The sequence below is a fragment of the Carassius auratus genome, chromosome 2 (assembly GCF_003368295.1).
Source record: "Carassius auratus strain Wakin chromosome 2, ASM336829v1, whole genome shotgun sequence".
NCBI lineage: Eukaryota > Metazoa > Chordata > Actinopteri > Cypriniformes > Cyprinidae > Carassius > Carassius auratus.
In genome coordinates this window covers 16,043,119-16,060,805 of record NC_039244.1, presented here as the reverse complement: position 1 = coordinate 16,060,805, position 17,687 = coordinate 16,043,119, and the positions used below count along the sequence as shown (strand labels likewise).

At 36.7% G+C, this 17,687-nt stretch overlaps 1 protein-coding gene across 1 annotated transcript; it reads left to right on the top strand.

The window, feature by feature from the left end:
• The first annotated feature begins 741 nt into the window (after window positions 1-741).
• LOC113117691 (PAX-interacting protein 1-like) lies at window positions 742-15,717 on the top strand. The gene is made up of 21 exons (XM_026286557.1): window positions 742-929; window positions 1,536-1,670; window positions 1,760-1,803; window positions 1,967-2,030; window positions 2,144-2,254; window positions 4,184-4,822; window positions 5,073-5,943; window positions 7,112-7,206; window positions 7,798-7,890; window positions 8,073-8,210; window positions 8,570-8,691; window positions 9,039-9,223; window positions 9,340-9,383; window positions 9,515-9,582; window positions 10,268-10,370; window positions 10,701-10,869; window positions 12,752-12,852; window positions 13,053-13,187; window positions 13,686-13,761; window positions 13,924-13,984; window positions 15,613-15,717. The coding sequence occupies exons 1-21, from the start codon at window positions 849-851 to the stop codon at window positions 15,626-15,628; spliced, it is 3,351 nt and encodes a 1,116-aa protein (XP_026142342.1). The 5' UTR covers window positions 742-848; the 3' UTR covers window positions 15,629-15,717.
• The last annotated feature ends 1,970 nt before the right edge of the window (window positions 15,718-17,687 follow it).

The following is a 17,687-nucleotide window of genomic DNA, read 5'->3' as shown; positions in this document are numbered from 1 at the left end:
GATTTTTTTTTTTTTTAATCCCAACAATGTCCCCTACTTATAAATATCTTATCCATGAAGATGTCTTCTCTGGCCTGTCCCCATGCAGCTAACCTTTGCATAATGAAATGAAAGGTAGAGTTTATTTATTTATGTTTATTTATTTATTTTAAATTTTCATGTACATAATTGTATGTAGCTTTAAGTCTCACTAGGTTGTCACTGTCAACCGTGTTACATCACATTAGTCTTATTAATAGCTCTTAAATATTTTTTTCCCCTTTATTTATATATATATGCTAAAATATTAGTTATTTCAAGTTAAAAACAAACTACAGTGAAGTGTAGAACTGTGTAGCCAAATCACAGATCCGTCAGAATTCAAATTCAAAGTTAAACTGCCTTCAAATTAAAATGTGTTGGTTATACAGATGAAACAGTCATCTGAAACAGTCAGACAGAAGTGTTTTCATATTTGGCGCTTTAATTTATGTAAATAAGCGCGTAAAAGATGACGCGTCGCCCACAAACGTGACATATTGCACAAATATAGGGGTGTACTGAAATAAGCATTATATTTCGTTTAATAAAACTACTTAATATATATCCAAAAACGATCTGGAAAAACAACAAAAAAATGTTTTTTTGTAGTACAAATTATAATGTTATTCTTGTATTTTATATATTTAGCAGACGTAGTAGCGTAAAGATATTGATCTCCCCCCGCGGAAGACATGTAAGTGCCCGGATCCCGCCGAATCCTCTTTGGCGCTTCTGTACTCTTTTCCTGTGAGGGTCGGCTCTACGCTAATCTGACAGTCACATAATGCTTACTTTCTGCTGTAAAATTAATTAAACCAGTAAAAACAATGTCGGAAGACGACTTAAAAGTACCAGAAGAGCTTTTCAAGGACGTGAAGTTCTATGTGGTGGGAGACATTGATCAGAAGGTAACCTTTCATTGAACAGTAAGAGGCTATTCATTTAGCTTTTTGGCTAATAGTGGATAATGTCTGGTGTTAGCATGAAGGCTAACCTACAGCATCTCTCATAACATGGTGAAACTAAGGGATACTTATAGACACATTGTATTGAATATTATTCTTTAATACAATCGTCTTTATTATCTCTGGTGCCTTTATCTGCTGTTAGCGAAATCTTCAGTATGTCAACGTTAGCCATTCTCAGTGACAACAATGCGACACTTCTCACGTTGGACTAAGCTTTGAGTTGTGTTAGGGATTTATTGCGACTGTGGGAATGATCCTGTGTGTAAACAGATTTTGTCTTGTATCTTAAATAGGAATTCGAACAAACGAAAAAAACGTTAGCATATGTAACGTTAGCCCTCCTTTATGTGTTTATCATATTGTCTTTATTATGGATGGACTCTGTTTACTTATTATGTTTACATTAGATCCTTGAGTGATTTTTTTTTATACAGTTTTTGTGCTACATCAATTAAGAGCTAGCAGCAAACAGATACTGTTTAAGTTTATAAATTGATTGATTTGATAAATTGATTTGACTGAAATGTTATTGACATTTTCTGATAGGTTGTACAACTTCTGAAAGCTGGGAAAGGAAAAGAAGTGTCTTACAATGCCCTAGCAACCCACATTATAGCAGAAGATGGGGACAATCCAGAGGTTGGGGAATCCAGAGAGGTCTTTGACTTGCCTGTTGTGAAGGTAAAACGCATGTTTGAAAGACATTTACTGCTGGCAACCGTTTAGGCTGATCTCCTGCCTGTATTTGATGTGATCGCTTTCTGTTTTAGCCGAGCTGGGTGATCCTGTCTGTCAAATGTGGAGACCTGCTACCGTATCCTTTCATGATTAATGGGTTTGAAAGTCTACAGTTGTGATGTTGTTTTTGCACCCAACATGTCACACATCAACTTTATGCAATGTTGCAACTGTTGACTAATTAAAGATGAATAGCATACTATTTAGATGTTCATATATCTTGACTGGTAATCAATCAGAGTTACAGGATTTTCCCCAGAGTCAGGACAAGTGTTCTTTGGTGTCACAGCTTGTCTGCCACATGTAAGTTTCTCCTGCATATTCTGACAATTCATTCAAATCTACATCTCGTCATCTGTCATTTTCAGGCTGCTTGGATTGATTTGAGTATTTACCAGTCTTGTTATTTTTTATAGCTGTCAGAGGATCTCAACACACTTTGGGCCTTTATTACATTCTATGGAGGTGACTGTCAGCTCCACTTTAACAAGAAGTGTACACATCTGGTTGTGCCTGAACCGAAGGGGGTAAGCGCATGTCTGTAGTCTTATAATCAAATGTTTACTAATGGTAGTTAGATGTCAGTCTAAAATTTAGGCTATTGTGTTTTTATTAATTTTGAATGCATAGTGCACCATAAGGCAATGTGCATCAATACAACGTCTTATGGTCCACTTTCTCTCCAAAGTAAAGTGGGGGAGGTGTGTGAGATCCAGCTGCTCAGTTAAAGTTTACGACTAATAGAGTGCGTTTAACAGCTGCTGTCTGGAAGACTCTTTCTAGGTTTACGTCCGTGGGTTGTTTGCTATTGGATCAATTGAGGGATGGAATTGAATTGCTGGTCTTGTTTTATTGGCTCTGTTTTTGAGGTCTCAGTGCTGTATTCAAAAATGGGTCCGTTTTATACCCACCATCTTAACCGTGTAGGTTTTCAAAGCCTGCCTTTTATAGGCTACCCTTAGTAACCAAACAAATGTCATTGGTATTATCTTGTGAGCACGCTGAAACCTTTCTGATTTAACTATTTAGATTGAGAAAAATCCTGTGTTCTTTGACAAATTTAATGGAAATATATAACATCAGTTTTTTATTTTTAAAATAAATTATATATTTTTTAATTTATATTTATGAAGCCCTTAAAGCTTCACTTTTGTTGACAACAGTCAAGTTTGGGAAGATGGTTGGCATGTTTTTTTTCCCCAAATGCATATTATAAGCAACCCAATCTTGCTGCACATGTAGAAATAATTTCAACTAAAGAAGCATTTACTGTGAACCACAGCACATTAGGGGTGGGCAAATGGAAAAAATGTCATATCACAATCTTTTTTTAGAAATATCACGATTCAAGATTTTATCACCATTCTTTGTCATGTTGGTTTTACTATTTTGCAAGTTGTCTGAGCTTTATAGCCAAACTAATTTCCTATTATAAAGACAAAGCCTTTCAACTGTATTACATTTCTTCAGTCAAGAGCAGTGAGTGATTTTTTTTTTCCTCTTTGTTTTGTTGTTTTATTACCGTTAAATAGTTCACTCAAAAATAAAAATTCTGTCAGCTATCTGTAAATTCTGTCATATTGTTTTATATTTATACCACCATTTACTCACTCAAAAGTGGTTTTAAACCTGAATTAGTTTTTTTTCTTCTTCTGAAGATAAATGCTATTTTGAGGAACGTGGGAAACCAAACAGTTGCAGTGACTTCCATAGTATTTTTTGTTACGATCAAATTCAGTGTGGACCAGCAACTCTTTAGTTACCCACATTCTTAAAAATATCTTTTGTGTTTTGCACAAGAAAGAAATTTTGGACAACGTGACAGTGACTAAATAATGACAGAAATAAAATTTTAGGGTGATCCATCCCTTGACAGAAATGAAAGTAGGCTGCATGTTTAATAGGCCTACTGTCCCTTTAAGATCTGCACACATATATACAGGCACGTATACACGTTTTTCTCTCAACTGTTTACTTTAATTTTAGACATAACCAACTGAGTCTACATGTAATCCTTGTGTGTTTTAACTGTATTAGCGCTAAATTTAACTTAGTTCAATAATCAGGTGCTGTTTGACAGGTTTTAGTGCGCACGCTTCAAGTGTATGCAGGACTCAGAAAAAGCACAGGTAACGAGAGAGTAACTCTACCGCTCATTTAACACTGCTGTGAATGCATGTGACATGGTACAGTATATGATGGAGGCGCCAGAGCTGCAGTTTATAGAGTGTGCACTGTAGCACGATACTATGATATTTCTTCAAAAGCGGATAGTGGAGACATTTTTATCATCCACGTTCAAAAATCGTTATATCGCACACCCCTACAGGACATATATTTATTTAAATAAATTGCCTCCTTTGTGATTTGATAATCTAACTAGGCCATATTGCAATTTTGGTTTTATTTTGATTCGTGTAATTAGTTTCTCATTTGGGTTTTTCGGTCTTTTGCAGGCCAAGTATGAATGTGCTTTGCGGCATAGCAACATTAAGGTAGTAACTCCAGAATGGATTTTGGACTCTGTAAAAGAAAAGAACAGGAAGGATGAGACTCTGTATCACCCACGTCTTACAGTATATGAGGCACCAGAAGAGGAAGGCAGCGAGTATGAAAATGAAAGGAGCTCACGTTCTGAAGGCAGCTACAGTGACAGACGCTCACCTCACAGCCGACGGTCCAGCCCTACATCATCCCGCGATGCTTCCCCGGTAGACAGGCGTAGTCGTTCACCCTCATCGAAACATGAGCGCAAGTCAGAGTTGATGTTTGATGACTCTGATGACTCGTCTCCTGAGAAGGAGGACTGCAATCTGAACTGGACCCCAGCTGAGGTGCCACAGCCTGGCCCCGCTAAGCGTCGAATACAGCCTGGCAAAGAAACAGGTTTGATCAATCTCTGTGCCAATGTCCCACCTGTACCTGGAGTCTTTGGGCAGCCAGATGCTCGGCTGGTCAGCGCAGGTGGAGGTGTGCCTATAGGGGTGGAGAGATCAGATGTCATGGGTGGATGGAATCCAGCTGCACGGACTCTGAGGAACATTACTAACAACACGGACAAGCAACAGGCTTCACGGCCCTCCAATGTGACACATGTAAGGGGTTTGATTTCGTTTTAAACTTATATAGAGGTAGAAATTCTCCTCAATTAATCATGGTTTTTATCATGGTCAAAGTTTTTGAAGTCTTATTCAATGAATCAAAAAAACAAACAAAACAATTGTGAAATATTACTGATTAATTTTTTTTTTTTTTCTGTTTTAATATATTTTAAAATGTAGTTTATTCCTGTGATGGTAAAGCTGGGATATTAAATTAATTAATTAATTAATTCTTTAATTTCAGATCCTTCAGAGTATTTCACCCTCCTCTAAAGGTGTGGTGGAGCACCTGGGAAATCAAGGCCAGTCTGGTGTTCCCAACCAGCTTCTGTATAATTCAGTTAAGACCCCGCAACAACTACCACCGGAAGCACAGCAACAGTTAATGCAGCAGCAACAGTTACATCAGCTACCACAACAGCAACAACAGCACCCGCAACAGATGGCACAACAGCATCCTATGATGCTGCCACAGGTGATGCAGATGCACCACCATCAGCAGCAGCAACCACAACAGCAGCAGCCGCAAACACAACCACAGTCGCAACCACAGCCACAGCAAGGCTTCCCTCAAATGACTCAGCAGTCTCATCAGTTCTTACAGCAACAGATGCATCAGCAGATGTATGCACAACAGCAGCAGCAGCAGCAACAACAACAACAACAGCACACATTCCCACAGCAGCAAATTCGACCACAGCAGCTCCCAAGGCCACCACTTCAGCAGCAGCATGCATTGCAGCAACAGTTGCAGCAGTTACAACAGCAGCATAGGCTCCAGTTACAGTTACAACAACAACAACAACAACAGCAGCAACAACAACAACAGCAGCAGCAGCAGCAGCAGCAACAACAACAACAACAGCAAAACCAGCAGCAGATGCACCAACAGCATTTGCAGCAGCAACAACATTTCTTACAACAGCAACTCCAACAGCAGCACATGCAACAGCTGCAACAACAGCAGCAAATGCAACAGCAGCATCTGCAGAACCAGCAGTCGCTGCAACATCAGAACCAGTCGGTTACTCCACATCAAACCCAGACCATCCTGCAACCTCCAGTGACTCCTGTGCAGCTGCACCAACTGTTTGGGCATGAGCCAGGCCAAGACAGTAAGTGCAGTGGTTGCTGCTTTGCGATAACGCACAGGCGCGCACAATATAAAAAGTTTCTCTTTGTTATTGAAATGTATGCAGAGTCTTATGAAATTTCAGCTAACTGAAACCATGATTTCCAATTAATGGATTGAGTCACAATAATGCTGTGTGATAAAACGATAAAGATAATTATCACAATATGACTTTCCTTGATAAAATTATAACAAGAGTTTGAATAATCTTTGATTTATATAACAAGAGTTTGAATAATCTTTGATGTAATATTTATGTGCCATAAGTGGGATGAAACAGCACTACTCATTTGAATCACACCACACAGACCATCAGCTCAGTTTAAAGTTCAAACGACAGCGCTGCGTGAGCTTGCTAGACCAGATGTGTTTACTGTCTGATAATTGACCATATGCACCATTACTTCCTGGATTTAGATGTGCCAGCTCAGTCATTTCCGTTCAACTGTACTGTGCAGTAAAGGGATCGCCCTTTGCTCGGTTTCTCTACATATTTCATTCAAAATTGAGAAAAGTTTAGTTTGTCTAAGATGACCAAACTTCCACCATTTCAGGAATGATAAACACAAATTAAAAATTTATGGGAGAGAATCCGTTAAATCATGCTGCGCGTCATTGCTATGATCAACATACGATTGACAAAAAAATGAGTCATCTGACGAGCTGATTCAGATTAACAAAGCTACAGCAGCAACAACTCTGTGTTGGATAAAACTTAATGTAGTTTTTAAATTAAATCTTTAACATTTAAAAATATTCAATGCATAATTTTTTTGTTATAACTTATTTAACTGTATAGGTATTTAAATAATTCAGCATTATAGGCTGTTGCCTGGCCTTCATGATTTGAAATAATATCCCTCATTAAAACATGCAGAACCTAAGACATTTTTTTTGAGATTTATTTTGTTAAAGAAAAATAAATGAAAAAAAAGAAAAGGAAAATGAAAAAAAGGGAAAATAATTCAAAAATGTGAACAACTTTCACCTTAAGAGCAAAAATCTGCCTTTAAAACTATAGATAAAGTTTAGAAATGTATAATTATCGATATCAACTGCTATGAAAAAATGTATCATGATGATTGTTTTGGCATATTGCCCAACCCTACTTACAAGATGCTAGGGGAATTTAACATAATTATTTTTTTCAGTCCCTGAAGAGGGATTCCTGGTTGGCTGTATCTTTGCAATTGCTGACTATCCAGAACAGATGGCTGATAAACAGTTACTGGCCACATGGAAAAGGGTAAGTGACTCCACCGCACCTCAGCTAATACTGAATTAGAAACTCCAAAATATATATATTTTTTTCCCCCACACTTATACTTTTAAATTTAGGTCCAGTGTTCAGAAGACAGTTTAGAGCAGTGGTTCTCATCCAGGGCCTCAAGATTACTTAAAATAATCAAAACAACTAAATATCAAGATATTAAAAAAAAAAAATTAATAGAGAATGAGAATTTTTAGTTAATTTTTTTTTTCCTTAGAAGTACCAGGGTTTCCATTGTCTTAAAAAAAAAAAAAAAAAGTATATATGAGATAAACTAATTTGAACATTTTAGACCTGGAAAACTCATGTAAATTAAACAAATTCTTATAATACTTCAATTAACAGTATATAAATACTTATATAAATTCAAGTATCGGTAAAATGAAAGAATTTTGTGAAGGGATGATTATGGTTTGTGACTACATTATGTGACTAACACATTATAAAATGTATGTTAGAGTATCAGTTCTGAAAAGTGCATCTCTGAAATCCAGCTCTCACTTGAATATCCCTTTAGATTTCTTTTCCTGACAGAATGCTAATAAGACATTGTTATTTTGCACATAGATCATTCAGGCAAATGGAGGAGCTGTGGACTCCGCTCTCAGCCGCTGTACTCATTTACTTTGTGAGAGTCAAGGCAGCAATATCTATCTCCAGGTAAACAAAAGCTTGTTTTGAAAAGAAGCTTGCATTATACATTATCCTTGCTGTCTGTTAAACTGCATAGTGTTAAATTGGTGGGAAAATATCCTGAATGTTATGTATGCTCTTTTTCAGGCTGCTCTCAGTTGTGACATTTACTAATGATCTGTTATTAAACTCTTATTTTCCTGTGCCAGGCTTTGAGAGAGGGAAAGCGTTGTGTGACGGCTCACTGGCTTAACACTGTTCTCAAGAAGAAGAGGATGGTTCCCCCCCACAGGACCCTTCATCTTCCCTTCAGCTTCCCTCCAGGGGCCAAGCCCTGCTCCCAGCATGTAAGAACCAGTCCTTTCTGTTCACTGGCTGTGTTCAGTAGTAGACATGATTTTTAAATAATCCTAACATTTTATTATTATTTAACAATAGTGATTACCTGATTTTAAATAATACTGAAGTATTATTGATAATGATAATACAATTTTTATCTGGGACATGAATGTTCACATTAGTGTTTGAAATATAGTCCTTGATATTGAATCAATACAAAAACAGAATCAAATTCATTCTGCAAATACCCAATACCCAGCCCTATGTCAAACATGTGCTGTTATCCAGTTTCTCATACATTTGAGCTGTGCTGTACATGACCTTTAGTTTCATTTTTGGATTTTGGATTTGTTTTTTGCTGTAACAGATCATTTCTGTGACTGGATTCGTGGACAGTGATCGTGATGATTTGAAGCTCATGGCCTATCTAGCAGGAGCCCGATACACAGGCTATCTGTGTCGTAGCAACACTGTACTCATCTGTAAAGAGTAAGAACCAATGCGGTCTCCAGTTGTTGCTGTCTTTCAACTGGTCGTTCACTTCTGGAGGCTTTTTTCCTTCCAGAAATTGTTAAAGTTTACTGAAGTTAGTAAATCACTATTACAGTTCATAGAAGTTTAGTAAACTGAACATTTGCAGTGCATATGTGGATTTGTTTTTCTTTCAGTGATTAATATCAAAAAAAAAATCAATACCCTTTTAAGGCAGAACAGATTTTTCTTTAACAAATGTGCAAATATATTAAAAACAACAAAAATACGGTATTTTTTTCTTATATTTCTGGAAGCTCAGTCTTATTATTTATATGCAATGCCCCCTCTATCAATGCCATCAGACCGAGTGGGCTGAAATACGAGAAGGCAAAGGAGTGGAGGATCCCCTGTGTGAACGCCCAATGGCTGTGTGACATCCTACTGGGGAACTTTGAAGCTCTGCGGCAAATCCAGCACAGCAGATACTCCCAGTTCAATTTGCCTGAACCACTGGCACCTAACCCTCATTTTGTGCACAATCTTCTGAGTAAGCTTTATTTCAAACTTCAGCAATGTCCTTTTAAGTTATAACGATGCTATAGCTTCCAGATTTCCAAGCAATCAAGGAGGTAGAACATAACGTGCTCTAATTTTTGGGGTCAGGTGCTTGGCGTATTCCTGTGAAGATCTCTTCGGAGGCGTTGGCGGTGAGTGGGCTCTCACACAGACACACTCTGATTGCTTGCTCTCTTGTTTGTGAATCTTGAGTCTTGCAGTGAAAGTCCTCAGTGGATAGAGGTGTATCACAGTCATCCTTTTTTGATGTCCCTTCATACAGAGCTTACGTGTGCAGCTGAAACAGAAACAGGCTGATGTCGGCTCGCAACCACCCAACAAGAGGCCCAAGTGAGTTCAAACCGTTAAAGATTGTTGGAACTATAATTAGAGCTGTGTGGTAGAATCCAGATTGTGCTTTTTCCAGATCCAGTTCTTCCCACATTTTTCTTCTTTATCTCTCAATTTCTAAATTATAATTGAGTTTTGATGTGAATGCTAAGTGCATTCATGTGAGGGCATTCATACAGCTAAGCGTGCACAAAAACACATGCAAGCTAAAAAGATTAATCTTTATCCACTGTCTGCTCTGTTTCTCTCCAGAAGTTATAATTAATTAAAATTTGGTAACACTTAAGTTTAGGTAGCAATTTTCACTATGAACTAATTGCTTATTAGCATGCATGTTACTAGCATATTGGCTGCTTATTTGTACTTAATTTAAAGCACATAAGTTCTTATTTTCAACAATAGCCTGGCAGGAGAATTAAAATCTCCTTGAGGACATACAAACATACATTGCCATATACAAAAAAAAAGAAAAGCGTAAAACATTGAACGCAGAGCTGAACCTGTATGCGCATGCTGTGGTGATGGTAATGAAATTTGCTTCATGCATATACATACTTTGGGCTTAAGTATGTGAAAAAAATGATAAAAAATGAAATATTAAGAGAGTGTTAAGTACAATAAATAAAAAATATTTAAACTTTCCTGGCTGAATGCTGAACAAATAACATTCTCTTTTCTTTTGCAGGTTAGAAGAGTTGCCAACACCTACTAAAAAGCTTCCACCCGAGTCCACACCTTACGTGCTTTTCACAGGCTTCGAACCTCTGCAGGCTCAGCAGTGCATAAAGGTAACTAAACACATGCACACTCTTTGTAAGCTGCAGAGGCAAATGTACTGACACTGATCAAGTTTTAAGAAGTACCATAAAATGTCTCTAGTCACATTGTGTCTAGTTGGTGGCTCTCAAGGCTGCTGGAAATCTTTTGAAATGAACATGTTTGTAAAATGGTCATGAGCTCATTTCCTCTGAACTGTTCAAGAGCACAGAGAAATATATTGCTCCACTCAGATGCGCTTCAGTAAGTAACCCTCATGGTGTTCTGCTCGCCCTCCCCTGGATCCTTTTATCCTCTCTTTAATCATCTTTCTCTCTCTCTCTCCTCCTCCTCGGCTCCAGAAATTGTATGATCTTGGAGGGGAAGTGGCTGACAGCGCTCAGAAGTGCACTCATCTGGTTGCTAACAAAGTGACAAGAACTGTGAAGTTCCTCACTGCTGTATCTGTAGTCAAGCACATAGTCACTACAGAATGGCTGGAGGAAAGCTGGAAAAGCCAGAAATTTGTGGGTGAGTCTGTGTGTGAAATCTAATTTAAGTTTCAATCGATTTTTACTGATGTGTGAATGCTCTGAGGAGCCTTGCTTCATATTCCAGTAAGAAATGTTTTGTGATTAAAAAATTAAATATTAATGTTCTGTAATGAAAAATGGATTGGAATATAGTTGGTTCTTGAGTTTCCATTGAAATGGACAAGCAATCTCAACCCAGCTCCAATTTGGGTGTTAAGTTAATTCTCAAACCTATTAGGAATGTGCTGATGTGGAAATTTTCATCGGTACTGCCAAATTTTTTGACACCAGAAGCAAGCTCACACTTGTCACAAGAAGACCAACCTGCCACACTGAAATATTTTAGGTTTGTTTAAAATATTTCAAATAATTTTGAAATGATACTCAGTATTTCAAAACTAGTTTAAAATCTGATCACTTGTCAGGGTTGAGCACTGTCCCAGTGAGCAAGAAAACACAAACAACATAAAATTAAATAGCGAGAAAGCAAAAGAGTGTAAGAGGTAGGGGTGGGCAAAAATGACAAAAAATTATATCTCGATTATTTACCATAATTTTTTGATAACTACAAGTAGAAGTGTTGTTAAACGGAAAAAAAAAAACATTTCAGACATTTTTTTTTTCTGAAATTAATTGATTAATCCCACCTAACATTAAAGTTTTTAAATAGACTTCTATTGCAATAATTTTACATTGAATCTTCAAATGAATGTAGAACCATATGAAGACAGTATATTTAAAATATTTGTTTAATGGCGACTTTTTTATGACAGAAGGCGAGTATAACTGGTATGAATACTACGGATGTCTCTATATAGTTTTCCCCCCTAATATTTAAACATCGACTAGACATTCAGTCAAAAGGCTGATTGATTTAGTAACGAAACTGTTGTGTGTTGCTCAGAGATGCAAAACTTTGTTTTGGAACTATTTTTGCTGTTTACAGCAGAAACAAGAACTGTTGTGTGTAAAATGTCAATCACTTAATATTAAAAGGATCGTAAATTTCAAGTCAGGTGTATGTGACTTTCTTCTTTCAGAGGAATGGAATGTATATGATATAATTGAGTTAAAAAGTCCTGGCTCTTCCAAGCTTTATAATGGCAATGAAAGATGGTCTAGATTTTGAAGGCCAAAAAAGTGTCCATCATCATAAAAGTAGTCTACATGGCTCCAGGGGGTTAATAAAAGCGCAAGCACAAGTAGTCTAACTTACTTTGTAGAGTAGATGCGTGCACTCTTTGGGTGTGTTTTTGCTTGGTTTTGGCGATATACTCAATAATGTCAAATCCCATATCATTTAAAAAACAATTGTGATATTATCATAGATGATACATATCGCACAGCCCTTGTAAGAGGAGGAAGTGGGTGATATTTTCTGTCTGGTTTCCATTCTGTGCAAATTGGTGTAAAAAAAAAAGTATATTTCTCCTTGTTCTATTTTAAAAACTAATTTATTCCAGATGTTCAAAATTCCGGAAAGAATTATGGAATCATCAGCCTTGTAGTGTATTTGCCATAAGCTCTGATTTAGAAGTTGCAACAAATGGGGCAAAATAGGGCATGATATGCTTCCAGTAATGTTTCAATCACACCAGTGGCTGCAATTTAAAGGTATATTTTACCCAAAGATGACAGTGTGTCATTTACTCCCGTCTCATTCCAAACCTGTATGACTTTCTTCTGTGGAACATAAAAAGTCATTGGTCACCAAAACTCTTTAGTTGCCAACGTTTTCCTGCCTTTTCTGCAATATGTTCTGCAGAAGAAAATCATACAGGTTTGGAACAATGTGGTAAAGTATCCCTTTAAGAACATTATATCAGGAGATAACTCCCCTAACTTGTCCTAATTTGATTTGTTTGTCTTTGTGTTTGCAGATGAGCAGAGCTACATGCTGCGAGATGCAGAGGCAGAGGTGCTGTTCAGTTTCAGTCTGGAGGAGTCACTGAAGAGAGCTCATGCTGCTCCACTCTTCAAGGTTAAGAGCTTTGGGATATTTACTGTCCATCCACTCTTATCACTTTCCCACTTTGGTGTGTGTACTTTCAATCAAACAGACTTGTTTATGTGACTGCGCAGAACAATAGGCCAAACAACTATGTGTCTCTGCACTGACATGTGGCCTAATTGGATATCACAGGGAAACATGTGTTCAGTTGTCTCATGCTTCTTTTGCAGGGGAAGTATTTCTATATAACTCCAGGAATCTGTCCGAGCCTCAGCACAATGAAAGTTATAGTGGAGAGTGCCGGAGGGAAAGTGCTGTCCAAGCAGCCCTCCTACCGCAAAATCATGGAGCACAAGCAAAACAAGGTACCCTAATCAGATCCCCAATATAGAGGCGTGTGAGGATGCTGTACCAGACTCGACTCGCTCTCTTAATGAACATCTATTTACAGCCAACACAGCTGCTCTTTGGATTTTGTGCTTTTTGTTTGAGTCACAATGTGAATTCAAAGTACCATTTAAGGGGAGTTATGTTAGTAGATAAACTAGGATGCATTAAATTGTATTTATTGCCAGGACATGTAGTTTACATAATATAATACTTAATACACTCTATAGTTCAAACTTTCGAAGGCAGTAAAGTTTTGCTTTTGAAAAATCACTGCTCTTCGGCGAGGACACATTAAATTGATCAAAAAAAAACAATTGTGATAAGTTGTTATTATAAGGTGTTACCAAATGTTCTTTGACACATTTGTCATTAACTATGGCCTGAGCATGCTTTGAAGTACATGAGACCTGATCTAAAATGGTGTTTGTCTGTGTAATAGGAACTGACACTTGAGTTATCCATGTTTGTTCCAGAATTTATCAGAGATCATTTTAATAACCTGTGAAAATGACTCCCACCTGTGTCGAGAGTACTTCCTGAAGAACATCGGTAAGAGGGCATGTCCTTCAAGCCCAGTTTCCACCTCAACATTTACATTTCTCACTGTATAAAACTGTATATAGCCACTGTAGTAGGAAAATGGAGCATGTTCACATATTTCAACCAGCCTTCAGTCAAGCAGTCAAATAATTTTTTTATGTTTTATTTCAGATGTTTACACTGCTGAGCTCATCTTGACGGGGGTGTTGACTCAGACCTTGGATTATGAATCATATCCTTTTAAAATGCATGCAAGTTATAACAGACACATAAAAATAATTTCTGAATCAGCTTCTGAGTGACATCAGTGATGTCAGACTTATAATGAAGCAAGAACTGTTTTATGTAATTAAGCTTTGTTAAACTCATCATTACTGATGTTCATATGATAGCATGTGACACATTTTTTGTAATAAACAGGGTTTCCAAGCTCCTTGAAAGTACTTGAATATCAGACACATGGATTCAAGGCCTGGAAAGTACTTGAAAACAAATATAAGTGCTTGAATTAAATTAAATTTGAGATGGGGTAGCGTGAGAAAAAAACATGTGAGCTGATGTGCAGCCCTGCATGATCCTATGGAGAAGCAGTGCATTTGCGACTATAAACTACTGCGTGCGATTATGAAAAAAAAAAAATATATATTTAGGAGCACCAGTGCGACTGACCGGATCAGTATATCAGGGTTGCTTCAAAGGTTTCTTATTTATTAACAACGTGTGCGGAGTCTGAAATCTCACGAATCCTCTTATTATAGCAAACAAAATGTTGACAGGGTGTAAATAAGAGATTCATTATGCATTGTAGGGAGCTTCGTCAATTATAATGGAACTTTGTGAGATCGCGATGAGTGAGTGACAGCTTTTAATAATTATTAAGGGAATTTGCAAATGAGATATTGATTTAATACAACAGTTCATTTAAATAGAAATGAATATTAAGTGACTTGCATTGTCTGACTACAAAACTTGCCTGAGTTTGCTCTATTTTATAAACAAAAATAGTTTCAAACAAAGTCACAGCTGAGCCACTGTGCATCTCCGAGAAAACACATGCATTTTTAAACAAATCCGAATCAATTAACCATTCAAAAAGCTATTCACTTGCTTCATTCCTTAATGAATTAGTTATTCGAATGAATCGATTGAATGAATGATTCAGTGATAAACTCAAACGCCACCTACTGGCAGTTTTGCTTTCATTTTTAAAGGATCTTTTGTTATTTAATTAACTTAATATTTCTGTATTCAACATTTTATATTTAAATCATTAACTTCAACATGAATTTATGAATTTAATTGCACTCATGCCACCTGAGTCTCATTAAACGTCTGAAAATACACCTACAAGCCACTTTTGTGTTGTTCTGTGCCACCTCTGTAGTACAAATTAGTTTTTTAATACTGATTTCATTTGATTTGACTTGATTTTATTCTGTTGTTTTAATTAGAAATTTTAAAAAGCTTATAAATGTTTACCATCTGTTTACTATTGCATTCCCTCGATTTCTAAATTGTGTGCAAAATTTACTAATTCGTTCCCTCGATTTGCTAAATCGTGTGCACAATTTAGTAAATCAAGTGATTAGCAAATCAAGGGAACGTAATAGTAATTGTGTGCACATTTTAGTACGTTGAGGGAACGAATTAGTAAATCGTGCACACAATGTATTTATTTTTTCTTGCATGTCATGTGCAGGGCTCCGTAGAATTTGATAGGTGTTTGTTATAAAATAAATGGTGCTTTAAAAAGTCCTTGAATCCTGTGTTCATGAAAGAGTGGGAACCCTGAATAAATTTGAATGAATTTATTGATTTATGTATGTATGTATGTTTTGTTATGCTCCTTAACAATCTCACATATAAATTCACATGATGCCCTTGTAAGAACATGAATAATATATGACTGCTGGTGCCCTGTTCTGGATCAACGCTAAAGGTTACTTATTAAATTTTAATGTACAGTCATGTTATATTTCAATGTTTGTATTTTATTACTTGATTTAATAATTTGTTACCAGTTTTGTAAGCAAAGTAACTGAATCTAAATAAATTACTGTTATTTGTAATAATTGTTTTACATGAAGGCAAAGCTATGTTTTTACTACGATAAGTGTTTTCCCCTTTTATGGTTTTGGAATAAAAATCTGAAATTTGATTTAAGTAACGAATCTGTCAGTATATCTGTCTGAATGGATGACTTACATTTACACACATTTCTGAACTCTGCTTGAAATGTATTGAACATATTTATAAATGTCAGGTCTGGAGGAAATAGTGATTTCCTAAATGACACATCTTTTATTCTGTCTAAACCCCCCAAAAATCTCCCAGGTTTGCCAGGTCACAAAACACATTGACTCTCAATCATGTCGTCTCACCAATGCTTTCGGGAGTACACAGGGTACTACTCTGTTCTCATTGAGGCGTTCTCTCAAAAGCATTATTCTTGATAGACAAAATTCAATTAAATGCTAATGAAGTGTTGGAGTACTTACCGGTGGAAGGCAATTGTGTGCTGTCAGACAGTTCGCCCGGGGTGATCCCATGGCTCCTGAGTTGGGTTGTGGAGTGGAGCTGGCAGTAATGCCTTCTAAAATGGGATAAATTAAAACTTCCCCAGCCATGGTCATGTGCCAGAAATGCAACAGGGGAAACAATAGGTGGTTTGCTCAGAGCTTGAGATCGCCCACTCAAGTGTTAAAATACAGATCGATGCACCCTAAAAGTGCTTTTACAATGCTTCTGTTTTGGAGTCTAACATACTGCATCAGAGAATGCTTACAACTGAATAATTCTGTGCAAACTGTACTACATAGCTTCCTACACGAGTCCACTGAGGTGGTTCTTTGTGCTGCTACAGAAACCTTGAAACTTGTTGTGGAATCTGTATCCATCTTTCTTTTTCAACACATTCATCGTTTATGGTTAAAGGGGCGACAAAATGTGTTCCAATCTTTGTTTGTTACAATAAATAAGCTCTAGCAGAAGATTGAGAAGAATAAACGTGAGTTTATTAAGTGGCACAATAAATAGAAATACAAAGAAATTTTAAGCAAATGGCAGTAGCTTGAATAACTAATGCAGCCGCCTTAATTTCCTATCCAACTGACACTCTTGTTAATTGCGATGAATTAATAATGCAAATTAGTGACCAGATCTTTGATTAACTTACACAAGTTCCTTGTTGGTTTGTTAATGTCCTCAAAGATTTATGATGTTGATGCTCTTGTACCATAAGACACAATAATTAATCTTAAATGCTAAAAGGACTTGCGCTTTAATTACTCTTGTTCTACTCCTCTCTATAGCATTGTAGCATTTGGACACTTCTTAATAGTAAATGTATTATAATATACAAATTACATGCTAATTAGTTGGTGCTAAGCTTAGGGATTCAGTCATTCTAAAATTTGCATATGAACTAATTATCTTTCATTAAAGTTGACTAATTACAAATTTGAGGAGTGGAATGGAACCTGGACCTGGAATGGAAAAAGCAGCGTTCTTTTGTCCTGACAGTGTTTTCATCTGGATTATATGTGCCTGTACATTTGGAAAAACTGATCAAATCAGAAAAATTATTTATACAAATTATGATTATTTTTTATTTATTAGAAATGCCCATGAGTGAATGTCATGGTGCTGAGTTTGTGAATGGCAACAATAAAACAGCAGTGGAAACTGCTATTTGTTAGCTGATGATCGCCTGCAACATGTCTCTGAATAGGTACGCTAAATTAATTCTTTAAGACTGAATTCAACTTGCCATTAAAATAATGCATATCTAAGCACGACGAATAAGTCCAAATTAATAGATGTGCCAATCATTTGTCTCTGAGGAGTTTTGCTGTCCACATATTAGATATGACTCTTACATCAATCAGGTATTAATTGCTTTCATGTCTCGTATAATAAAATAAAATGACTGCTGA

What these genes read in the sequence shown, in the direction of transcription:
- LOC113117691 (XM_026286557.1), top strand. Translation starts at nt 849, where the DNA reads ATGTCGGAAGACGACTTAAAAGTACCAGAAGAGCTTTTCAAGGACGTG. An exon ending in GGCCCTCCAATGTGACACAT is followed by an intron (nt 4,823 to 5,072) that starts GTAAGGGGTTTG and finishes CTTTAATTTCAG; the next exon opens with ATCCTTCAGAGTATTTCACC. An exon ending in ACTGTACTCATCTGTAAAGA is followed by an intron (nt 8,692 to 9,038) that starts GTAAGAACCAAT and finishes CAATGCCATCAG; the next exon opens with ACCGAGTGGGCTGAAATACG.